The following is a 26,423-nucleotide window of genomic DNA, read 5'->3' on the forward strand; positions in this document are numbered from 1 at the left end:
TCAGGTTGTTGATTGTGGCCTGTGGAATGTTGGTCCACTCCTCTTCAATGGCTGTGCGAAGTTGCTGGATATTGGCAGAAACTGGAACACACTGTCGTATACGCCGATCCAGAGCATCCCAAACATGCTCAATGGGTGACATGTATGGAATATGACACAGCGCTGCCCACACGGCTATTGCTCCTATAACAGGTTTTTTATCAATTCTTTTGTATTTGGGTCGTTATATTTCTCACATATTTCTGCTCATTCTAAATCAGATACAGATAAAGTAGCACAGTAAATATCTCTGTATGTATATATCTGTATGTATATTTTTGAAGGTTATATTCCACTACATTTGGACTTTTAAGTAATCATTCAAAATACTGATTGATATGTAGTAAAAATATGTTTTTATTTTTGTATTAGGCATAATTGTTCATTATCATATTGACCAAAATTCTAGTGCATACATAGGTTTTTTTATTCTTACAGGTTTCATAGAACTACAGCATCATGGAAAATAAAGCAAACACGTTTCTTTGCATTTACCTTACATTTTACAGGCTCTAATAACATACCTTGAATAACCTTTGACTAACATTCAGTTTAACCCCCCAGCAGTCAATGTATAATGATATTGCTGTTTGTTTTGATTATATTTATCACCACTACCTGATGAGTATTTCGCCATGAGTCACTTGAGGTCTGTTCACAGAGCTCTTCCTGTTATGTCACTTGGGACCCTGTCTGTGTTACATTATGTTCGCTCAAATGTTTCATAACCTTCTCACTTTTTTTCCTCTGATCATTAAGGATGGAAAAGATAAGGCTGACCTGATTGACTCTGATTACTTAAACTATTCTTAAAGGCACAAATGTTAGTGTGCAACCAATTTGTTCTCCTCTTTGTAGAGTTAAGATGAGCATTTTAGTGGTATAACTTGGTCATAGTTCATGTTTCAGCCTCCAGCTTTCTGTATCCCGCACATTACATGTTGCTACGCTTTAAACTTTGACCCCTGTGGCGCCTCCCTTTGCCTTCAGTGTGGTATGGAAGAGGAGGGATTCTTTAAAGGAGCCCTTTTACTGCCTCCCCCTCAGCCACCATATTGCTACTATTTAGAGTTGTTTTTTCCACCCAACCCTTTACTTCCCAAGATTCCCAGGGACTTCACCGATGAGGTAGGAAGTTTATGGGTTCTTTCTTAAAGACTCTTGTGCTTTTACAAAAGGGTAGTTAGACTCTTATTATGTGTAGGTGTATATGTACATGTGTAAATTGTTTGTGGATTGAATTAAGACAGTAGTTGTGGAAGTTGAAAGAATGAGTTTTTCTATGATCATGAAATCCAAAGAACAAACAGTTTTACTGTTGTCCACTAGGTGGAACTAGCAAGGCATTTTTCCAAGCAAGCATACTTCATGCTCACTATTCAATATTAATTTGCTTTATCTCAAGATTTTAAATATGCTTTTTAAAGTTTTTTCCCTGCTTCTGTTTGTTTTTTAGAGTGTTCTTATCTACTGTACAATTTAAAGTAAAAAAGGCTTAATTTAACAAATAAATGGCAACTTTTGAAACTAATGGGTAAAATTGGCTTCAGTATTTTTGAAATGCTTTACAATAATTTAAGGGAAAGGCCACCCAAAAATGAAAATTAAAATGTCAGAATTTTCATTTTTAGGTGAACTATCCCTTTAATGCATTAGGCGTCATTTTTAGTTTATATTTGGTTCTTAATACATTAAATGTACATTTATATTAGTGTATATGGAGATCAACATTAATCTTATTATGACTGATATAAAAGTAGTGTTCATTGTTAGTTCATTTTTAACTAACTCTAACAATCGATGTGGGGCAGTCGTGGCCTAATGGATAGAGAGTCGGACTTGTAACCTGAAGGTCGTGGGTTCAAATCTCAGGTCTGGCAGGGATTGTAGGTGGGGGTAGTGAATGTACAGCGCTCTCTCTACCCTCAATACCACGACTGAGGTGAGACCCTTGAGCACTGAACCCCCAACTGCTCCCCGGGCGCCGCAGCATTGGCTGCCCACTGCTCCGGGTGTGTTGGCCACACGTCACGTCCTTTCCTTTTCCTTTCCAATATATACAGTGCCTTGCAAAAGTATTCAAAGTATTCATTTTCATGTTTTATATTGATGATTGCTTTAAATTCATTTTTTCCACATCAATCTACACTCCATACACCATAATGACAAAGCAAATGACAGCAAATAATCTTTGAAAATGTATTAAAAATAAAAAACTTGAATGAGTCCATTGCATAAGTATTCATACCCTTATCTGGGACACTTGAAATTTAGCTCAGGAGCATTCATTTTGCTTGTAAATGATACCACACTTTGAGTGAAGCTAACCTGTGGCAAATTCAATTGAATGGGTATGATTTGGAAAGGCACATACATCTTAATAAAAGGTCTAACAGCTAAAAATGCATATTAGAGCAAAGACCAAGCCCTGAGGTAAAAAAAAACTGTATGTAGAGCTCAGAGACAGGATTGCATCAAACCACACATCTGGGGAAGAGTTCTGAAAAAATTGTGCTGCATTGAAGGTTCACAGAAGCATGTAGCCTCCATTATCCATAATGGAAGACGTTTGAAACAACCAGGACTCTTCCTAGAACTGGCCTCCTGGCCAAACTGAGCAATTGATGGAGAAGGGCTTTGGTTAGAGTGGTGACCAAGAACCTGATGGTCACTCTAGTTGAGCTCCATGATCAAATGTGGAGACAGGAGAAACCTACAGAAGGACAAGCATCGCTGCAACACTCCACCAATCTGTGCTTTATGCCGCTGTGGCCAGACTCAATCTTCTCCTCAGTGAAGACACGAAAACACACTTGGAATTTGCAAAAAAGCACCTAAAGGACCCCCCGACTGTGAGAAACAACATTATCTGGTCTGATGACCCTCAATTCCAACTTCCAAGCATCGTGTTTGAAGGAAACCAGTTCTGCTCATCACCTGCAGAGTACCATCCCAAAAGTAAAGTGTGCTGGAAGCAGCCTCATGCTGTGGGGCTGTTTTTCAGCGGCAGGGACTGGGGGACTCGTCAGAGTAAAAGAAAAGCTCAATGCACCAAAATATAGAGATAGCCTTAATGAAAACCCAGTCCAGAGCATTCAGAACCTCAGACTGGGCTGAAGGTTCACCTTCCAAGAGGACAAACCCTAAGCACACAGCAAGAGTGGCTTATAGACAACTCTGTGAATGTCCTTGAGTGGCCCAGCCACAGCCTGGGATTGAACCCAATCAAATATTTCTGGAGAAACCTGAAAATGTGTGTCTGCCCCCATCCAACCTGACAGAGCTTGAGAGGTGAACAGGTGAGGTGAAGAATGGCAGATAATTGCCAAAGCTTGTCGCTGTTGCATCATACCCAAAAATACTTGAGGCAGTAAAGGTGCTTGAGCTAAGTACTGAGTTGAATACTTATGCAATGTACTTTTTTTAGTTAAAATTTTTTTTTTATATATATATATAAATTTACAACGTTGTGACAGTTCTGTTTTTGCTTTGCCATTATGGTGTATGAAGTGTAGATTGATGTGGGGGAAAAAGTAATTTAAAGCAGTTTAACATAAGGCTGCAACATAACAAAACGTGAAAAAGGCACGGTATAGATGGATGTTTATTTTATTTTTTGTTTTATATTTATTTTATTTTATTTCCCCCAAACAAAGGCCTTCAATCACAGGAAAAAATAAAAGTAATTGGTCTCCAGAGGCTCACAAAAACCTCATCAGTGCAATCTTTGTCTCTTTTTCTCTCTCTGATGTTTCCATCAAAGACTTTTTCCTCTAAAAGAGGAGTAGGATTCTGGGATGCTATTGTCCCCTCTGATTAAACGGCTTCAGATGATCAGAAATACCTCTCAACCCCTCTGGATACAAGAGCAGAATCATTTACACTCTATATGGGGTTAAGCGACAAAGCAGATTACACAATTCATCCACAGTAATGCTCAGCTCAATATTCTGTTGACAGTGATGGTTTGGTGACAGCTCCAGTATAATGACAAACCCATTATCTTGATGACTGTTTAAATTGGCCAGACCTTCTATCAGTCTCGTCGTCCAATACTAGTTTCTTATTCTGTTAACAAAAAAATAAAAAAATTAATCTGCGATGACCTCTATTTCAGCTTCCAAGGGAGTCTCTCTTTCTCTGTCCCTTTCTCAAAACATCCTCCAGCGTTTTCGCATGCACTGCAGTCTAACGCGTCACGGAGGTGAAGGACAGGGGGGTGTAGAGAGGCACTGTATAGCCCACTCTGTCACAGAGACAGCAGTGATGCTGTTGAGCTCCCCTGCCCCTGAAGACCAGGTGGTACGGTCCAGACATGTGTCAGGGATATTTAAACCAGAGGGGGATGACAGTGGCTATAGTCCAGACAGCTGGCAGGACCCAGGAAGAGGAGGGAGGGGAGAGTGGATGCTTCGGCTGCATCAGCTCTGTTTATTGTATGTATGTGGGACAGATTGAATCATAAGACAATGTGTGTGAGTGAATGAATGACAGGCATGCTTTGCTATAGATGTGTGTTGGTTTAGAAAGTGTTTGCTACATGTTCTTTCTGTCTCTCTTCTTTTATTCTGTCTGCCTTTTCTGACCTGTTTTGGGAGATTTCCAGCAATAGTTTGCCTGTATCCTTTTATCTGAGATGTTTATGTCCTTCTATGCCTTTTCATTCTGTTTCTCTCCATCTCTAAGCTCTCAGCTGTGTTGCTGTCAGCTCATGTTTTTCCCTTGGTAGTCTTGCACTTGTGTGTGTGTGTGTGTGTGTGTGTGTATGTGTATGTGTATGTAGCTGAAAGATGGTGTGTGTGGATATATTGATTGTCCTCAGTATTGTCCTGTTTTGAAGGTGTTGTGGTCAGCGTTGTGTTTCACAGGTGACAGATTAAGTGGAGAGTTGAAGGAGTAGTAGCAGCTTGGATGTGTTTTGTGTATGAGATCGTGTCTGTTTAAAGGAAAAGAGGTTATGAGGCCTCCAAACCCTACTGGGAAATCCAGTTTAAGCTGGTCGATGTGTTTTGGTTTCTAATAGGTCCACACTGGTGGATCATCTTGGGCAATCAGCAAACCAGCTACCAAGCTTGGTTTAGCATGACCAGTTAGAAACTAGCTACCGTGTTCCAAAACACAGGAAACACATGGACAGGAGTTTATTATTCTAAATGGAACACTGCAAGCTATAGTTGTAGTCATGTGATTTCACATAAACCTTGAATGTGTTTCATATTTTTATCTTCTCTGCCAGTTCCAGTTTAATTTACACCTATCTTGTAGGGTCATGTCAGGTGTTAAGTGAGTGAACAAAGGGATGTGACATTAGGTTGCCATGGTGACAGTGACTGGCCCTGATTGGAGTTAGTGAGGTAACTGTAGTCCTCAGTGTGGCTCGGTTTTGCTCCGGATTTCATGAAGTATGTCACTGCATTAGAACCAGCTGGTAATATAAATTTAGATCACATTTAAGTATTGTTATGCAAGACATCCCTCAGCTTCCCCAATGATGTTTGTATAGCCTATTTCTGCATGTATGGAACATATGAGATGTTTCATAATCAGAACTTTTATGATAATACTAAGTACTGTAAATATACACTACTGTTCAAAATATTTTTTAAATGTTTTTGAAAGAAGCCTCTTATGCTCACCAAGACTGCATTTATTTGATTAAAAATACAGTAAAAAGAGTAATATTGTGAAATATCATTACAATAAAAACTGCAATACAAAAACATCACATGAAAGCCTTCAAATAAACTAACAGACAAGAACAGTGTACAATATAGTACAAAAAAACATATTAAAATATTTTAAAGTATAATTTAGTCCTGTGGTGGCAAAACTGAATTGTCAGCAGTCATTACTCCAGTCTTCAGCATCACATGATCCTTCAGAAATCATTCTCATATGCTGATTTGCTGGTGAAAACAGTTGAGCTGCTTAATATTTTTGTGTAAAGCTGATACATCTTTTTCAGGATTATTTGTTGCATAGAAAGTTCAAAAGAACAGCATTTATGTGAAACGGAAATCTGTTAGTGACATCTTAAATGTCTTTTTGATCAATTAAATGCGTCCTTGCTGAATAACAGTAATAATTTCTTAAAAAAAAAAACTTTACGGTAGTGTACATACATGATATTTGATAAAGCAGGATTAATTAAAATACAATTTAATTAAAAATGATTTAAAAAATGTAATTCATTTTAAAAGATAATATTTAAACAATAATTTAATTAAAAATAATTAATCAAATATGAAGCAGATAAATACACAAATATTACACAACTTTCAAATGAAAATGAATTTGTTGTTGAGCGGGATGGTGTCTAACTTACAAGCCTATCAGTCGGTCTGATCTTTGACCTCATCTCCTGTGTCATATAGGGCACTGGTCATTCTAGTGTTGCTCTTATCTCTCAGCTCTATATCTCACTATAGTGATTATTCTCCTCTCGCATTCATAAATATGTGACATTTATAGACCCTCATTCTAGAATGTTTACCATCAGAATCAATAACTCCATTACCCGTGTTGTGTAATTGCACGGTTGAATCTCATCCGTACCCAGAAGAGGTTAGCCACTCTGACCGGTTTTGAGTGTTTTTCTGCTTTGCTGTTTATGTAGTGATCCTGTGTATGAAGGGCCTGGTGGTTATGTAATGAGCATGAAACTACCAAAATAACATGCATGAGAAGATTATATACAAGCCAGTGGATATATCTGTCTCTACTTCTGTCTTTGCGTTGTTCTATGCACACACATCATGCACATCAAAAATCCTGACAATATCTCTCTTCTTTATGCTTTAGCTTTCATTTAAGTGTAAAATGTGTAGGCCGGTATCGTGTGGCGGTAAAACAGAAGTGTGAAAACAGAGAGCGTGATTATAAGTGTGTGAGGTTGTGTGTGCATCTCATGCTGTGTCTATCTGTGTTGTGTGCTAATGAACTGTCATTGTCATAATTAGTCAACCCATCTGGGCCTGTGAAAAGGCCACACACATTTTAGCAACGAGTTAATTTCCTAGACAATCCTGTTGTTAATTACCTTCAGTAAACTCACTGATAAGTATGTTTCACATTAACTTTGCCAGAACAGTAAAACAATGAGCAGGGCCTTATAAAGCATTGTGTAAACTACAGTAGAATCAGGGTTAGTATAACATGACTCCATTCCGGCAGCTATGGGCCACATCCGCTGATAACAAACTTTAAATTATTCAGTTCTGCTACTCTCGTTTGTGTTTGAGCGCTGTGGATAATTACACGGCAGTGGTTCGTAATTAGTTCTTGAGTCTAAGCAGGCGGATGGCAATTCCTACTTTCCGTGGGGAGAATGCGTGCATTACGTCAAATGGCATTGTTAAAACAAAGTGGTTGTTATTGAGATTATGAATAGGAATCATGGTAAAGCTCTAGAAAAACAACAGACGTCAGTCCCTTAGGGGATGACAGTGACTCAAGTTTGTTTATTGAGAAATTATTGTATCCTCAAAATCTGCTGTATTTAGCAAGCCAACCAATGTATTTTTTCTACTCAAAGTTAAACCATGTTTATTATGTCACTGAGCATTTTATGCAAAGTAGTCTGGAGTACATATTTTGATCTTTTTTAAACATGATACTGTATGTCAAGTTTTCTGACATATTTGTTTTTATTTTAACAGGGATTCGTAGAATTTTCAAATGTTTTTGAAAGAAATCTCTTATGCTCACCAAGGCTGTATTTATTCGATCAAAATAGAGTAAAAATAGTACGGCTGTTCAGCAGTCTTTAGTGTCACATGATCCTTCAGAAATCATTCTAATAGGCTGATTCGATGCTCAAGAAACATTTATTGTTATTATCAATTTCTGAAAACAGTTGTGCTGCTTACTGTCACTTTAGATCAATTTAATGCGTCATTGCTGAATATTTTTTCCTTAAAAAAAAAAAACTTTTGACCCCAAACTTTTGAATGGATTTGTACCTGAAAAGCTAAATTTTCTATATTAATACTTGAGAGAATCTTGAGTAAAGTTTAAGAATTTTTCATGTTTTTAGGCATAAATGCTTAAATTTATGCTAAAATAAAAACTAGAAAATAATCTTAAAGATCAAACTTTTTTTACTAATCTGAAAATATTCACTATTGTTTTTTTAATATCTTAATATCTCCGTCACATTTACGTTTTGCTTCTCGATTGAATTTATTTTAACAATGTTTTATTTAAGTAGGTTAAGGTATTTTTTTGCTAAATAATATTTTTTTTTTCAGTGTAGTGCAGTGTCTTTACAATCCAGTGTTGAGGAAGTCATTTGGTTTCATTTATATGAGTAATTCATTAAGGGTAAAGCTGTAAAGCCAGGAGATCAAAATAACAGCGATTAACAAGCACATACATTCATACAGATTAAGAATTATACTGCAAGGGATTTAAACTACAAGAGTACTGTAAGTGATTATGCTGCTACAATAAAAAGTGCTTCCATAGACAAAAAAAAAAAAAAAAAGACATTTTAAACAATCCAGTGTTGAGGAAGTCATTTGGTTTCATTTATATGAGTAATTCATTAAGGGTAAAGCTGTAAAGCCAGGAGATCAAAATAACAGCGATTAACAAGCACATACATTCATACAGATTAAGAATTATACTGCAAGGGATTTAAACTACAAGAGTACTGTAAGTGATTATGCTGCTACAATAAAAAGTGCTTCCAAAGACAAAAAAAAAAAAAAAACGTATGTTAAGTGTAGCTTTTCATGATGATGGATTTCTCTCAGGCTTAAAATGGGAAGTTTCTGCTCTTAGTAAAACAGTGATGAATATGTCAATATACCAACTGCTGAGCTCATCACATGATCTCAGGATGAATTCAGGTCCAGAAAACAGCTGTTATCTGTATTGTGACTACTGCAGATCTACTGTAGCCCACAGACTAGTAGCTTGCTCTGAAGTGCTGCTACTGTATCTGCATTAGTATTGCAAACTGTTTTTGAGATTTTGCTGATGGCTGTAACTATGGGAATCCATTTATACTCGGCCCGTTTCCTGTGCTTTCACAGTGGGACGAGATGTCCAGTTCTCTGCAGTGCAGGGGCTAGACATGGTTGCTTAATTATTTATCAGGCTTATGAATATTTGATCAAGCGTCAGAGTTTAGGTAGATTGATATCACTCACGTGAACTATGGAACTCGAGCAGAAGGGTCGAGCTTCACTCACAGCAAAGTGAAAGTGTTGAAAGCATTTGTTTGTGAAGCACAATATTGTGGTCAGTGTTGGGGGTAACACATTACAAGTTACGTAATCAGATCACTTTTTTAAAGTAACTAGTAAAGTAACGCATTACTTTTTAATATAGAAGTAAATATCGGAGTTGCTTTTTCAAATAAGTAACTCCAGTTAATTTGTTTCCCATGTATTGACTGACAACTCTCGTGTTGCCATGTTGAGAGAAATTGGGAGTAAGTGCATAGGCGTTGTGTGCACTGTGTGAACATGATGCTTACTGTAGTTCTAGACTAAATATGAACATGTATTTACTCATCTCACCTGCACAAAAACAGATTCTGTATTCCTCAAAATGAATAAAAGCAGTCAAATAGAAACTCGAATATTACACAAACAAGACAAATATCATTTATGCATTTAATCCCATTTTATTAACCCATGTCTTTGCTACTGAACTTCGATGATCAAATTCAACCATACTAAGCAAAAAATGACACATTTGTGTTTCATTTTTGTTATTGCTAAATCGTGTTGAACTTTCTTCTTCTGCATCATATTCTTCATGCAATTTGTTTGAGCTGCGCTACTGTACAGACATGAATTGACATGAATTTACATTTCCTTCAGCCTGAGGCGTATTCATTTCACTTTTGTTGTGAAAGGGCTTTTACATTTGTAAAAGAAGAACTTTTTTATATTAAAAACAAAGCCCTGCCCAGATTTTAAAAGTAACTCGAAAGTCACGTAACGCATTACTTTCCATAAAAAGTAACTAAGTAACATAATTAGTTACTTTTTTAGGGAGTAATGCAATATTGTAATGCATTACTTTTAAAAGTATCTTTCCGCAACACTGATTGTGATATTAAAATATTTCTGATCTGTGAGAACTTTGAATATGAAAGCAAAATCATATTTAATCATACTTTGGCTTACACTATACTGGAAAAAAATCATTCAGTATTTTGGTCTTGTTTTCTTGTGAAAATGTCTATAGATCCTTAGTTAAAATATTAAATAAAATGTTATCTTAATTATTTATGCTTAAAAAAATGATTCCCAGTATGATTTTATTTTAACTGTATTTTAATCAAATAAATGCAGCCATGGTGAGCATAACAAACTATTTTCAAAAAGATATTTGGATATTGATTGCAGTGACTTTTTGCAGTGTATAAATGCTATAGTTTGAGTGGGCACTAGAAGTATTTGGTCTATAATTGCCCACAAGTTAAGTGGGCATACTAAGACTGAGGCCAGCACACTCCTGTGTCAAAAATAAATGTCCTCCCACCTAAATGCTCCATTGTTTGGTGAGACAAACAGTTGTGGATCTTCAGCAGCTTTCTGACCCTGCCTTTCTCTAGACAGCAGAACAACAAGGCTAAATAAAATGGATCACAATGTATTGCCATTTTTCCTCAAATGTTTTCTTCATATTCACTTCTGCAAAATTTAAATGTTTTAAAAATGAAAGCCAGTCACGCCATCTCTGTTGAAGTAAAGATCTCTTTCTCATGATCCTCCTAGTAGATCTCCGCGTTGGCCGACACCTCCTCACATCCCAGTATTCTTTGCCTGGCAACCCTGTAACCAAGCACGGCCACATTGACCTGCGCACATCCATGGATGGCAAATACAAAGAGATTGCGGAGGTAAACAAAGCAGCAATCACAATAATCACGATGCTTGAATGCATTTTTGGTGTTTGTTTCTGCTGTTATGTAAATGTGTGCTTAATTGTGTGTGTTTAGGAGCTGTTCTCCCGCAGCCTGGCAGAGAGTGAGATGCGGAGTGCTCCATATGAGTTCCCTGAGGAGAGCCCTATTGAGCAGCTGGAGGAGAGGCGGCAGCGACTGGAGCGGCAAATCAGCCAGGATATCAAGTACTACATCCCATCATTCATCATGAAACTTGACCACTGAAAGTAGCTGTAGTGCTTACAATACACAAGCTTTGTAACCTAAAATTCCACATTTTCCTTAACCCACAATTCTCTGTTCCTAAAGCCAGATGGCCAACAAACTTTTAATGTCAACATAAAGCTGAATGCTAGTAAAGCTAGTCAACCAACGGATGTACACTTGCTAGTTAAAGGGATAGTTCACCCAAAAATGAAAATTACCTCATGATTTACTCACCCTCAAGCCATCCTAGGTGTATTTGACTTTCTTCTTTCAGACGAATACAATCAGAGTTATATATTAAAAATACCCTGGCTCTTCCGAGTTTTATAATGGCAGTGAATGGCTGTTGATAATTTGAAGTTCAATAAAGTGCATCCATCCATCATAAAAAGTACTCCACACTGCTCCGGGGGTTAATAAAGGCCTTCTTAAGCGAATAAATGCACTTTTGTAAGAAAAATATCCATATTTAAAACTGTCGTACACAAGAGAGTATAGTTCCAGAGGATGACATGGGTGTAGTGTAAGCTCTGGTGAGAATATGCTAGAACCAAGTTTTGTTTACAGCAAAGGAAAACCAGTCTCCTTGTGGCTTATATCGAAATCCTCCGACATTTTTCTTTACAAAACCTCGTTCTGTACTTCTAATTCTTGACCCGTTTTTTTTTTGCTCTATCCTTTGCACTTCCGTGTTCGTCACTGCATTCACCTACCTCATCCGCTGGAACGCTACTCTCTTGTGAACGCGCATATGACAGTTAGCGGAAGCTAGAGATTATGGTTTATAAAGTTTTAAATATGGATATTTTTCTTACACAAACACATCGATTTCACTTCAAAAGGTCTTTTTTAACCCCCCGGAGCTGTGTGGAGTGCTTTTTATGATGGATGGATGCACTTTATTTTGCTTCAAAATCTCAACAGCCATTCACTGCCAATTATAAAGCTTAAAAGAGCCAGGAGTTTTTTTTTATATAAATCCGATTGTAATCCTCATTCCCAGGATGGCTTGATATTGAGTAAATCATAAGGTAATTTTCATTTTAGGGTGAAGTATCCCTTTAACCTACACTACCATTCAAAAGTTAGTGGTCAGTAAGATTTTATATACGTATATGTATATATTTTTAAAGGGATCATTGGAATGCGAAATGCACTTTTACATGTTGTTTGAACATAAATGTGTGTTGGCGGTGTGTGTACACAACCACCCTATAATGATAAAAATCCACCCAGTGGTTTTTTTTAATCTACTAAAATCATTTCCCCTTTCTGAAATTGAGCTGATCTCAGATGCCTTTCTGTGTGATGTCACACAGACAAAGCCCCTCCCACAATAGTTTGATTGACAGTAGCGTTTCAGCACAGGCTGGACTGGTGTCTTACCTTAGACCCGCCCTGAGTGAGCTGTCATCAGTCCGCCATTGTTTCACCGCCGGAGCAGATGTAGACAACAATGACTCCTAAGCCAGTGAAGTGTTTTTTTGTTGGATGTAATAATGAACATAGCAGTTGTCATTTATTCCCGACATGTAAGCCGCTGAAGACACAGTGGATTACTTTTGTTTCTGAAGGGAATGCGCCCCCGATCTACATAAATGTGTCTATGTTCGCGCGAATCATTCGTGATCCAGCTTAAAGTTTATCGTCTCTCAGAGAGCGGCTCGGAAGAGAGGGGCGGGGTGAGCAGCACTCATTAGCATTTAAAGCGGCATGCAACAAAACAGCTTGCTCTGAAAAGAGCTGTTTTTGACAGGGTAAAAAGGGTGTTGTTTTACACTACCATTGAGAAATTTTAACCAAAGTATGTTATAGACTTTTCATACGGAGAAATGACAAACAACAAGCCCTACTCTACACTGCCCAAAAAACTCGCTTTAAATATATAAAATATAAAAACTCTTTAAAAATAAACGTAATTACAGTCTTTGAGTCGGAACAGCCGGCATTGTAGTCTACTCTCCCAGGATCAGGAAACAGTCCTCCATAAAATGTGCTGCACACATCTGAATATTTGGGTTGAACTGTTCTGGAACAGTGTTATAAATACAACTTAACCACTGATTTCTAGTTGTGTCCATTTTTGGAAGACCAAACAAAGTAGTTTCGCTTTCACAACGAAACAGCGTCACACACGGCGGCCTAGAGTGAGCAGAGGCCGGGGGCTAGCGTGAGGAACGGCCGGAGGGTTCGAGTGAGCAGAGGCGGGTGGGCTTGAGAACGGCGAGGCCGGCGATTTCGAAGAAGGAGCGTCCGGAAGGACATGTGACGACTCTGGGCTGGACTCCGCTTCGTCCACGGTGAAAGCCGATCCGGCGACCAAACAAAGTAGTTTCGCTTTCACAAGGAAGCACACAGTGTCTTTACGACATGGTGGCGGCAACAACAAAACTACAGCGAGAATAAAAGTTACGGCACCTTTCTTTGCGTGAACATTTGGGCGGCGTTATGCAAATCTTCCCACATCGTGACGTAGACATGTGGGGGCGTTTTAGAACGAGACATTTTAGGTAGGTGTGGCTGACTCTTAACTTTTATAAAGAATATCTCTTTGGATTTGAGACTTTAGTCTTTGCAACTTTTAAAAAAGATTTCTATTCCAAATAAAATACTTTTGAACTTTCTATTCATCAAAACATTCGGGGAAAAAAAGTAACTCTGTTGCCACAAAAAAACTAAATTGAATAAGTATTTGCTTAAAATTCAGCATTGCCACCAAAGGAATAAATTACATTTTAACATGTATTAAAATAGAAAACAGTTGAAAATTATGATAACATTTCACAATATTGTTGTACTATATGTTTGATCAAACAAATGCAGCCTTTATGAGCATAACAGACTTCTTTCAAAACACTAAAAATTTTAACGACTACAAACTTTTGAATGTTAGTGTAGTTAAATAGCCTGCTGGGAACATCAGCATCCCATGTTGTAATCCAGCAACTGAAGCACAACATACATGCTGATGTCCAACTGTACGAGTCTTTTCAGCTGGGCATGTGTCATAAAAAATTAACTCATGTGCCAATATTAGTCCAACATTCGATGCTCTTTATGCACATGTGACCTTTGACCCACAGTGAGTTAATTAAATGCCGTTTCTCTTGAGGTTTGAGCCTGATATCCTGCTGCGAGCCAAACAGGACTTCATGAAAACTGACAGTGTGACAGATCTGGAGTGAGTGTCTTTAAGATCATTCATGTAAGACACAGTGTTTTTAAACTAGTATCAGCAAACTGTACCTTTACTCTATCTCAGGTATATGAAAGAACAAAGCCAGGCTCCCAAAGAACTCTATCCCGAGAGAGAGCTTGTCCCTGAGAGGGAGTATCAGAGAGTCGCCATCTCTGGAGAGGAGAAATGTGGGGTAGCAACAGCTCTGTTTTTCACTTTACTGTTTTGTTTGTTATACAAAAACAAGATGTTGTTGACAGAACTGAAGTGGACACTACAGACATTACATAAACTCCTGAGGGAGAACCAAGTTTCACACATCCACACACAAATACACAAACTCTTGAGGGAAGCATGAGGGGACAGCAACACAGCTGAGGTGTTTTCACAAGGAAAAGAGGAGCTGAAAGAGGGAAATACAGAATGTTAATAGTAAAAAAATAAATAAATACAACATTTTAGAACTGCTTTTTACTTTTTTTCACCTAAAATTCTGTGTATCTGGAGGAGAAATGGACTTCTACTACAACCACTATACTGTAAAACTGTCTCCTGAGAAAGGTTAGAAAGATGTAGATCGATTTAGGCAATCACACCTGCAATTTTACTGGTGTTCAAAAGATCAGCTGATACTCAGAACAACAATACAATTACAAACGTGATATTATTTTAAAATGAGTTCAATTATTAAGAAGTAAATATTTAGTAACTTTCATTTCAGACACAATATTGTGAGTAACTTCTTTTTTTTGTTTTGATAAAAGAAATTAGTTTTAAAGTCAAAGCATTCTGCTGAGCATCTCAAGCATTTACCAGACAGACTTTAAGAAATGAGGTTTCATTTTTGAATGAATCAGTGTTTTTAAACTAATTGATTGAGTGAAAGATTCAGTGATTCACTTAAACTTGTTTTCTCCCTGAATGAAACATGCTGCTTCCATACTATATAGTATGCAGAAAACAGTACGCCAAAAGAGTAGTATTTCTGAATTCATATTGTTCTAAAAGTGGCCAAATTACCACATTCGATGGACACTTTACTATCCCATGAAGCGACGGGACAGTATTTGGCAATGAAGCATCACAACTGACACTGTTAGGTCCCATGAATTCACAGAAAACAATTAACAGAAAACAAAGTTTATGGTTTTTTCAAAAGCTCAGTCACAAGTACTTGATAATCTTAGTATTTTTACATCTGATGGTAAAATTATTGAAAGAGTACCTTCTTACAAGTACTTGGGTATTTGGATTGATGATAAACGTTTGTTCAGTGTACATATTGCTAATCTAATCAGGAAGCTCAAACTAAAGCTAAATCTAATTTTACTTTTGATGCCAAAAAAAAAACTTTTAGAAGCTACCTTCCTAACTGTGCTTGATTATGGTGATATATTATACATGCATGCGGCCTCCTCTATCTTAACAAGCCTTGATTCGGTATACCATGCTTCACTAAGTTTTATTACAAATGCAAAATCCTGTACTCATCATTGCATTCTATATGACATGGTGGGTTGGACATCATTAGCTATACGTAGAAAACAGCATTGGTATTTTTATCTATAAAGCAATGTTAGGTAAACTTCCAGTTATAATCTTCTATGTCTTTGTTCTGTCAAATACCAGCTACGCTCTTCCAAGTGTTTGCTTTTTAACGTACCTCGAGTTTGTACAGAACTGGGGAAAACAGCATTTTCATATTATGCACCCTGGGCATGGAATAATTTACAAAAAGATCTAAAACTAGATAAATTTGTCTATTGGTGAATTTAAAGGCATCATAAAGAGAGTGGTATTGGAAGCTTGTGATTGTTTTTGTTGAGAGGATGTTTAAATATTGTTGTAATGTGTACTTCTTGTTTTTTTAAATTGTCTTACTATATGGCTGCTACCTTGGCCAGGTCTCTCTTGAAAAAGTCCTGGTTAACTTCCTGGTTAAATAAAGGTAAAAAAAAAAAAAAAAAAAAGACAGCGACAACATGGTGGATGTAGTATGTCCAAATGTCCTTTATACCCATATTCATACTTTATAGAATGCATTTTTGTAACGGTTGTGAAGTAAGTTTAAAACTAAATGCGCTACCTACCTATTATACAGCATATGATTTTAATAGGTAGCTTCAGTGTTTTTTAATGAAATGATTAAGTGAATGAATCATTGGCCCACTCATACCTAACTGAATGAATCAGTATTGTTGAACAAATCGTTTGAGTGAATGAATCGTTGACCTGCAGAAAGGGGTCACTGAAAAATCCCCACCTCTGATAGATAGATGGCCAGACAGACAGACAGACAATGTTTGAGTTAGTCTTCTTCTCTCACACACCCCAGGTTCCATTCACTGACCTGCTGGATGCTGCTAAATGTGTGGTCAAAGCTCTGTTCATCAGAGAGAAGTACATCGCTCTGTCCATGCAGAGCTTCTGCAGGACCACAGCACGTTACATGCAGGAGGAGCTAGGTGGCCAACCTCTGGACCTCAACACCTTTGAGGAGATGCCGGAGTCCTCCGTATCTGCAGGTGGGTTGAACCAGAGTTTTCTGAAGGATGTATCCTGAGGATTGATTTACATCCAAGAACCAGGACCTTTTAGCCAGAATGTACAGTAAATGGGAAAAGTTTAAGATTGTGTTTAAATAGAGACACACTGGACTGATCTGCATGTAGGCGAGTGGAATAATTTACAGCAGAATGATTTCATGGAATTGAACTGTTAACTGAATATTAATACCAGGTGTTTTGTTTGCAGATTCAGCATCGGTTTATGAACCACAAATGATCAGTCAAACCACAGCACTTCTGCTCATTAAAGCCATAGTCCTAAAAAAAGAAATTTTGTCATCATTACCTCCTCAATTACAAAATATAACAAAGTGAGGAACAGAAATAAAAAAATTTTTTCATGGAAAATCTTGACATCAGCCCTATCTCTACTTGATATGGTCATGGGAAAATAGCGATGCTCAATTTAAGAAAGAGTTGTTATTTTTAGTCAGATATTTCAAATTAATTTGTAAAATTAATAGAAAACCGTTATTTCAAATTGTAATAATATTTCCCAATATGACTGGTTTTTACTGTATTTTTGGTCAAATAAATGCAGGATTGGTAAGGATTAGAGACTTTTTTTCAAAAGCATAAAAAATATATATCTTACAGACCCCAAACTTAGTCATGTAAGTGTATTTATTTATTTTGGTGATCAATATTCAGAAAACAGGACGACTGAATATATTTCTCTCTCTTATATCATATGTTCTCCGTAGATGCGACGGTCCACCCACCTGTGTCAGAAACCCACCCCTATGAGGTGCTAGACCCTGCCAGCATGCCCCCAGGTTTGGGCTACACTTGCAAGATGGTGGATGGTGTTGTTCGTGTGTACACGCAGAAGTAAGACTTCTTCCTGTTTACCCACTGACCATGTAAACATTATCAACAGTGACACATAATTTAAATATTTTTGTTTCGCTAGAAAGAATCCTTGGAATGTGGTGGTAGTTGTACTTTTTATTTAACCTTTTGTCGTTCTTTTCTTTCTTTTTTTAATATCTTCTTTCATAATGTCCATCAGTTCCTCAGAGCTAGACTTGCCGTACCCAGACCTGCAGGAATACATAGCTGATATGAACATGATGATGGCACTCATCATTAACGGGCCAGTGTAAGTTGTCCTAAACACTGTGAGGTTTGTTTCCATTCTGATGCAGCAGAGTCAGGAAAAGATGATCAAATTACTGATTGAAACAGCTCATACTGTAAATGTGAGCTGATCCCTGAGGGAGCTCCTATGCTTGATTGATTTACGCACTGACCTCAGTTTGAATCTGTGGATGAAATGTAAAAATAAAGCCATCCTCACTGAGATAAAAGATGTGTAATTAATTTGTAATCTGAATAATGTCACGAAGACGAAGAAGTGGAAAAGTCTGATTAAATCTGACCCCAAAAATAGCCAGAACTGGTCTGATCTGCCTTAGGTTTGGCATTTGGATTCCTGATTGCATATTTTTCAAACAGGAAATCTTTCTGCTATCGCCGGCTGCAGTACCTCAGCTCCAAGTTCCAGATGCACATTCTCTTAAACGAGATGAAAGAGTTGGCAGCACAGAAGAAAGTCCCTCACCGTGATTTCTACAACATCAGGAAGGTCTGCTGTCCACACAAATATTTCGTTACATTTATTAGTGGTTGTTTGATTATTTGATCAATCACTATTGAACTTTGACATCTTGACCTTCAGGTGGACACACACATCCATGCCTCATCCTGTATGAATCAGAAGCACCTGCTGCGCTTCATTAAAAGAGCCATGAAGAAATATCCAGGTGAAATCGTACATGTAGAACAAAGCCGAGGACAGACTCTATTAGAGGTGTTTGAGAGCATGAACCTGACGGCCTTTGACCTCAGCGTAGACACTCTGGATATGCATGCGGTAAGAACTGTAGAGGTAGTTATACACATGCCATAAGTTGTTGGAAAATACTCCTACCATCACCAGCAATTAGACATAATAATAATAAGAAGAAATAAACTGAATATACACTTCACTTGTGAATACACTGCTTAAAATGTTTGGGGTCGGCAAGACTTTAATATTTTTGAAAGAAATCTCTTGTTCACCAAGATTTAATTAAAACTACTGTAAAAACAGTAATGTTGTGTAATATTATTGTGTAATGATTTTATTGTATACAATAAATACAATACACAATACAATTTATTGTATAATAATTATTATTGCAATTTAATTTTTGTGATGGCAAAGCTGAATTTTCAGCATCATTATTCCAGTCTTCAGTGTCACATGATCCTTCAGAAATCATACTAATATGCTGATTTGGTGCTTAAGAAATTTTTTGTATTATCAATGTTGATAATGTTTTTATTGAATAGAGTTCAAAAGAACAACATTTATTTAAAATATAAATATTTCATAACATTATAAATGTCTTTGCTGTCACTTTTTGTCCAATTAATGTCGTTGTTTAATTTCTGTTATATTAATTTCTTCTAAAAAAAATAATAATAATTTTGAATAGTAGTGCTTGGTATGTTACATCTTGTTGACTTAACAATTATTCATTAAAACATTAATAAAGTGACTATTAACAAAATATGACCATAAAAGAACAGAAAACTGAAATAACACAGAACCATGAAATAGTTTTAAAAGAACTTAAAGTTAACTTGAAGTTGTTTCACAGTAGATGCCAAGGAAAATATTTAGTGGGAGTTCCAAACTTCATGAGTTTGTGTGGGATCTAGGTCACTCTCACTACAAATATGTTGCACAGAGTTGCAGATGCAGTCGCACAATCTCAGCGGGTTTACACTTAAGTGAGAACTGAATAAGCTGATGAATGACCTGTTGTTCTCTACTGAATGCAAACTGTGGCTCTACATGAATGCTGTACAACATTGCACACAGTTTATTGGGTCCCTAAACCATGAGAATCAAAATCTTTACTAAAAGAGATTCTTCTCTAAATTGTATGTGGGAATAATTGGGCAACATTGAAGAAATAGTTTTGGTTAATAGAATAGCTTTTTTAAATATTAAAAATATTCTCTCTTTCCTGTAGGACCGTAACACATTTCACCGCTTTGATAAATTCAACTCCAAATACAACCCCATTGGAGAGTCCATCCTCCGAGAAATCTTTATCAAGACTGACAACCATGTTGAGGGGAAATACTTCGGGCACATAATCAAGGTATCTACTCCATATAATCTTTGAGTTTAACAAACCAAACATATGGTAAACATGGTAAATTGCGCCCCCTGCTGATAGTTGTATGTTGGTGCATTTCAGGAGGTGATGGCAGACCTGGAGGAGAGCAAATATCAGAATGTGGAGCTGCGACTCTCCATCTATGGCCGCTCACGAGATGAATGGGATAAACTGGCTCAATGGGCCATCAAACACAAAGTTTATTCAGATAACGTGCGCTGGCTGGTGCAGGTGCCCCGGTTATTGTGAGTACTTATTATTAAGAAGCATCGATGTAAGGTAGCAATTTGTTATCTGATGTCTACAGTAGGCCTAAATCTTTGATCAAATTAAGAAATACAAATATTGACACTCTTGTTTAAAAGTTTGGGGTCGGTAAGATTTAAAAAAAAAAAATGTTAATGTTTTTTTTTTTATGTTTTACAGTTTTTCTATTTTTTTTTCTATGTTTTCTATTTAAATATATTTTAAAATGTAATTTATTCCTGTGACGGCAAAGCTGAATTGTCAGAAGCCATTACTCCAGTCTTCAGTGCCGCATGAACATTCAGAAATCATTCTAATATGCTGATTTGATGCTCAAGAAACGTTTCTTATTATTAACAATGTTGTAAACTGTTGTGCTACTTAATATTTTTGTGGAAACCATGATATATTTTTTCACTTTTGATCAATGTGTCCTTGCTGAATAAAATAAGTTTTCAGACCCCAAACTTTTGAAGGGTGGTGTATATTATTATTATTATTATTACATGAAAAGCACTTTAAATTAAGCACCTAAATAAGTGGACATATTTCCAAAATGAACACAAATATTTGCACTGAACATAAAATATAAAAGTGAGACTACATTAAAACCATCACTGAGATAACAAGGTTGTTTCTTTCCTCTACAGTGATGTGTACCACACCAAAAAGCAGCTATCTAACTTCCAGGAGATGCTAGAGAACATCTTTATGCCTCTGTTTGAAGTCACAGTCAATCCCAGCAGCCACCCACAGCTGCATCTCTTTCTGGAACATGTGAGTGAACTTTTAGTAATGTAGTAAACCTTGTTTTGGTGTAAAATTATATGTGTTTCTGAGGAGTGGAAGCATATTTGATTTCACACTCCTTTTTCCCAGTGGTTAAAGATCTGGCCTGGAAACCCATAGATTCAAACCCTTAGCTCATACATGTACAGTATTACTGTCCATATAAAAAGACTGTAAATTGCTTCGTAAGGTGCTTCAGATAAGAAAGAGTCTGCCATTAAAGTTTAACCTTTGTGGTTAAATCAAACGTCCCACTTTACTCCACAAAATACATCCATCCCTATACACCCTGTGTATTAAAATTAGACTGTCAACAAGTATGATCACCGTTTCATTGTATTGTAAGACTGAATGAATGTTGATGTGCCCTTTAGGTTGTGGGGTTTGATAGTGTGGATGATGAGTCCAAACCTGAGCATCACATCTTTAACCTGGACAGTCCAAAACCTGTGAACTGGATGGAGGAAGACAATCCTCCATACTCCTATTATCTGTACTACATGTATGCAAATATGACTGTACTCAACCACCTGCGCAGGTATTTGATGCACCCAAGTACACATTTTCCTTACCACAATACATCATATTAATTAAGGTAACAATTTATGTATTTTATACCGATTCCGATTTTCTTCTTTGAAAGATGGATTAAAACCAATGTGTAGGTTACTGAATTAAGATGTTTTAGCTCCAGGATTGTGGTTAAATGTAATCTCTTTCTACAACAGGCAAAGAAACTTGAATTCGTTTGTATTACGTCCACACTGTGGAGAGGCAGGGCCTATTCACCACCTTGTGTCTGGATTTATGCTGTCAGAAAATATTTCCCATGGCCTGCTTCTGAGAAAAGTAAAGAAACTTTACATACTTCCACTGAATTATGCTTGTCCTTGTAAATCTGTTCTGCTCAGATATAAAGAATGTTCATATTTTACTTTTTTTTTTTTTCATGATTTTGTATCAGCCCAAGGCCATATATAAACATAACAAATGCTTTTTGAAAGGTACCAGTATTCAACAGCCATTCAAACATTGATATCCTCTCTTCAGCTTTGACCTATAGTGAACAATATTGACATATTTTAGAGCTAATATTCTTATCTTAAGACCCACTGCAAACAGTCAAGAGCTTACCGTTCCACCCAGAGCTTTAGAGCGAGATATTTGTGTATTTTCCTCAGGCTCCTGTACTGCAGTATCTGTATTACCTGGCTCAGATCGGCATCGCCATGTCCCCACTCAGCAACAACAGCCTTTTCCTCAGTTACCATCGAAATCCTCTGCCTGAATACCTGTCTAGGGGCCTCATGGTGTCTTTGTCCACTGATGACCCACTGCAATTCCACTTCACAAAGGTTACAAGCCAAACTATACCATCAGATATTAAAATGGTTTTAATTACATCTGTTATTTCTTGAGTTAGGTCTGTAATGTGTTTGACCTAGTGTGTGTGGCTGTTCAGGAGCCGCTGATGGAGGAGTACAGCATCGCTGCTCAGGTGTGGAAGCTGAGCTCATGTGACATGTGTGAACTGGCCCGAAACAGTGTCCTCATGAGTGGATTTTCTCACCAGGTGCTCACATCTACACATACACTGCTGTTAGCAATGGCAGAAGTCAGTTTTGTGTTTAGTAAGCTACACATTTTACTTTCACTATTTTGGTAACACTTGACTGTAAGGTTAAATCTGTTAACATTAAAGCATAAGGTACCATGGCCTAAAAATGAACCATTTTCTAAAATTTGATATTAATTTTGTTAATTTCTACATACACTACTGTTATTTTAATGAATACTTTTATTTAGCAAGGATGCATTAATTGATCAAAAGTGACTTTCAAGTCGGTGCCGATAGCCTCGTGGGAGCGGGTCGACATATGGCACAGTTGTGCTTCGGGTGTCCCGAGTTTGAATCCCGCCTCGTGGACCTTTCCCGATCCTGTCCCCCTCTCTCTCCCATTCACTTCCTGTCAGATCTCTACTGTCCTATCAAGAAAAATGCAAAAAATCGCCAAAAAAGTGACATTTAAAATATTATTCTATTTACAATAAATGCTGTTCTTTACAAATTATATTCTTTAAGGAATCCTATAAAAGAATGTATCACAGTTTCCACAAAAATATTAAGCAGCACAGCAACATTTGATAATAAGAAAAAAAATGTTTCTTGAGTAACAAATCAGCATAATAGAATGATTTCTGAAGGATCATGTGTCACTGAAGACTGGAGTAATGATGCTGAAATTTCAGCTTGTCATCACAGGAATAAATAAAAAACAGTTTATATTGTAATAATATTTCACAATATTACTCGTTTACTATATTTTTTGATCAAATAAATGCAGCCTTAGTGAGCATAAGAGACTTCTTTCAAAAACATAAAAAATCTTACCAAACTTTTGAATGGTGGTTCTCAACTGGTGTGTCATGTCCAACAAATTAATTATGGAAAGCAGGGAAAAATAATACTTTATTCCTCACTGAAATTAAACTTTTAAGACTTTCCGCTTTTAAAAGGGAGGATAAAATAGTTCTCATATATCTTGTTGTTGTGGCAACCAATTTGGTTGTGCGTCCAAACACAACAGTATATTGGCACAAGTTTATCTGTCTCTAGTCAAATTACAGTAGTTAAAAGCCAACACAAGCAGATTGCATAACATGACCTCATTCTCTAAAACCCTGACCAAAACTACAGTAAATAAAGAAAAATATGACTCCGATTACTTTACATTATATATGGATTCTTTTGCATTGAGGATATGGCATACAGGTGCATCTCAATAAATTAGAATGTCGTGGAAAAGTTAATTTATTTCAGTAATTCATCTCAAATTGTAAAACTCGTGTATTAAAATAAACAGTTTTGGCACTTTTTTTTTGGTCACACTTTGTCCAGTGCGCATCCTGAAGCCAAACCACTGATGAAGACAATTAAAATACAAGGAATCAAAGAGAAAAACATGTGACTAATGCATGCAGATGTCTTGTGTCCAGGTGAAAAGCTATTGGCTGGGGCCGCATTATCTCAAAGAGGGGCAGGAGGGCAACGACATCAGACGCACTAATGTTCCAGACATCCGAGTGGCGTACCGCTTTGAGACGCTGTGCGAGGAGCTGAATCTGATCACCCAGGCTGTGCGGTCAGAGGAGCTGGAGATGGTTGAAGAGCAGGGCTCCCTCTGCATGGGTGCCAGACGTTAGCGGTGTCATACTCTCTCAGTTATTCACCCAGTACAGAATGTGAGTGAAAGGTTGATTCAGGGAAATGTGGCACAGTCATACTGTGTTTGATTCCACTGGTGTTCAACTACATTTTTTTTATTCGACTCTATTTAGGTATTTGCTAGAGATATACTGTTGTTTTTTTGGTTGTGAAGTGCAGTTTTAAAGGCCTCATTGCTAGGAAGCAAAGAGAATTTGCACAAAGGAAATGCCAATGTTGTGTTTGACAAAAGCACATAAACATTTTCAGAATACCAACTGGGAACACTTACAGTGTCTGTGAACTACTAGAAGGCTCCAGATATCCAGTCAAGCATCAGGAAACCCCAGAAATCGCCCCCACTGTTACTGTGGACGCTGTCCTTAACCTGCAGTCCAGCATGAAATCAGTGAAATGGTTTACACTATCATAGATTATAAACATTTGGTGTCGCTTGTACACTTGCTCTGAAAACTAACAGCCATAAACATTTGTTCTTTGGCTACTGTGTGTGAGCTCAAGTACCTACGCACATCTCTGCTATGAGCCGTCAACATCCTGTCATTTTTAAATGGATTTTTATCTCCTCTATATTCTTGATTTTAACAGGTTCTGTTCTAATAAGTTTATTATTGTGATAATTATTTTATAGTGGTTGTATCCTTTGTCATTTGGCCATTTTTATGTGTGTCTGTAATTGAATAATTATTAGTGCTATTTATTGTAAATCAGACATGATGATATCAAAGTCAAGTTTATTTTTCCGCAGTATTCTGTATCTCAAAATTAAAATATAATTATGCGAGTCTGTGGATTTAATATTGCATCGATACTATTCACTGTATTTTTCAAAGCAGAAGTAAGCTGTTTCTTAGGAATGTGCAAGACTTCTGATTTTTTTTTTTTACCGATATACAGAAATAACTAGAGGAATAACAAAGTAATTAGTGAAACTATTTTTGCTACAAACCAGTGTGTTTTGAATTATGGTACATTATATATGTATATATGATGTAAATGCGTTCTAAACTAGTTCTAATTCAATGCCTCATTTAGATATAATAACAAGAACAAGTTGGCCTTTTGGTCCCAATAAGATATTTTTTTTCTCCCTTTGAAAATGCTAAAACATGCAAGCATGCATTTAGAATGCACATCGACCTATTGGTTGAAAATATAAATGAATTTTTTTAATGTTATTTAGCATGAACAGAATACTCATAACATGACAGAACATTCATTTTGTGGGTGTACTATCTCTTTAACTTGAAATCGCACAGAACCCACGTGCGCGCACACGCCCCCTCCTCCATTCCGCTGCTCCTGCGCCTCATTTTGAAGCACAACGGGTGCACTCTTGTTGCAAAATGGCAATGAAGTTGGCATACTGGGATATTCGTGGGGTAAGAAACAGTTGTAATTTTTGCATACCTATTTTATACTAATTTTGCATAGTTAGACCTTTAATTGATTCATATTTGATTTATTTGTAATTTTTACTTCATAACTTCGTCATGCAGTCATCGCAGAAGAATAGAATCGAAGTCACTGGTTTGCCATGTCTCAAAACGGTCAAATCTGCATACGCTCAGCTTGTTTAAACTCACATCTTTGGTTAGCGATAAGTCGAGAGAAATGAACTAACGTAGGCCGTTACTCGGCAACGTTTGATTCTGGTTTAGATCTAACGGTCGTCTGATGTGAAACTGACCTGAAACATAAAAACTATTTTTTTGTGGGTATTTTATGGTCGATTCTTTAAACTAACGTTTTATACCTAAAAAGCGTTCACTGATTGTCAGGAGCGATTAATAGGAGTTAAGAATGGACGCGCTTTTGTCGTTTAGCGCGTATCGTGCTCGCCAAGCCCACATATGCTACTATTTTACTATTATGTTAGTTATGTTTATCTAACGTTACTGCAGCTTGGGTTTGGTTAACTTACACCCCAATATGCGAAATTACGACGAAAAATGTTGCCCAATGCTTTAACAAAGTGTTTAATTGTAGCTCTTTAAACAGGGGCGCGGGAAGATGTTTTCGGTTGGGGTGCTGTGTGTGTCCGTGTTGGGTGAAAGGGGGTGGGGGGGTGTGGTCACACCATTTGACA

The 26,423-nt window shown here is 37.0% G+C and overlaps 2 protein-coding genes across 6 annotated transcripts in view; both read left to right on the forward strand.

The window, feature by feature from the left end:
* The window catches only part of LOC107668035 (AMP deaminase 2-like), a 31,456-nt gene extending 6,576 nt beyond the window's left edge, over positions 1-24,880 (forward strand). The window contains exons 1-19 of one of the 5 annotated variants that reach the window (XM_016459768.1): positions 4,335-4,475; positions 10,776-10,900; positions 11,000-11,130; positions 14,265-14,333; positions 14,415-14,523; positions 16,666-16,855; positions 17,602-17,728; positions 17,910-17,999; positions 18,356-18,485; positions 18,579-18,773; positions 19,924-20,055; positions 20,155-20,318; positions 20,970-21,096; positions 21,483-21,646; positions 21,837-21,957; positions 22,290-22,463; positions 22,571-22,681; positions 24,106-24,351; positions 24,584-24,880. In XM_016459768.1, coding sequence (XP_016315254.1) covers positions 4,355-4,475; positions 10,776-10,900; positions 11,000-11,130; positions 14,265-14,333; positions 14,415-14,523; positions 16,666-16,855; positions 17,602-17,728; positions 17,910-17,999; positions 18,356-18,485; positions 18,579-18,773; positions 19,924-20,055; positions 20,155-20,318; positions 20,970-21,096; positions 21,483-21,646; positions 21,837-21,957; positions 22,290-22,463; positions 22,571-22,681; positions 24,106-24,312 — 2,487 coding nt within the window. In that variant the 5' untranslated portion in view covers positions 4,335-4,354 and the 3' untranslated portion in view covers positions 24,313-24,351; positions 24,584-24,880. Of the gene's footprint in view, positions 1-4,334; positions 4,480-10,775; positions 10,901-10,999; positions 11,131-14,264; positions 14,334-14,414; positions 14,524-16,665; positions 16,856-17,601; positions 17,729-17,909; positions 18,000-18,355; positions 18,486-18,578; positions 18,774-19,923; positions 20,056-20,154; positions 20,319-20,969; positions 21,097-21,482; positions 21,647-21,836; positions 21,958-22,289; positions 22,464-22,570; positions 22,682-24,105; positions 24,352-24,583 lie in introns of those variants that run through there. The other 4 variants (XM_016459769.1, XM_016459772.1, XM_016459770.1 and 1 more) reach the window with 4 other exon arrangements.
* A 716-nt stretch (positions 24,881-25,596) lies between these two features.
* Positions 25,597-26,423, forward strand: part of LOC107668037 (glutathione S-transferase Mu 1-like) — a 4,280-nt gene continuing 3,453 nt past the window's right edge. Inside the window, exon 1 of the mRNA XM_016459776.1 lies at positions 25,597-25,716. Within this exon, the coding sequence (XP_016315262.1) occupies positions 25,681-25,716 (36 nt within the window). The 5' untranslated portion in view covers positions 25,597-25,680. The remainder of the gene's footprint in view (positions 25,717-26,423) is intronic.

This window comes from Sinocyclocheilus anshuiensis, unplaced genomic scaffold (assembly GCF_001515605.1).
Source record: "Sinocyclocheilus anshuiensis isolate Anshui unplaced genomic scaffold, SAMN03320099.WGS_v1.1 scaffold1024, whole genome shotgun sequence".
Lineage (NCBI taxonomy): Eukaryota > Metazoa > Chordata > Actinopteri > Cypriniformes > Cyprinidae > Sinocyclocheilus > Sinocyclocheilus anshuiensis.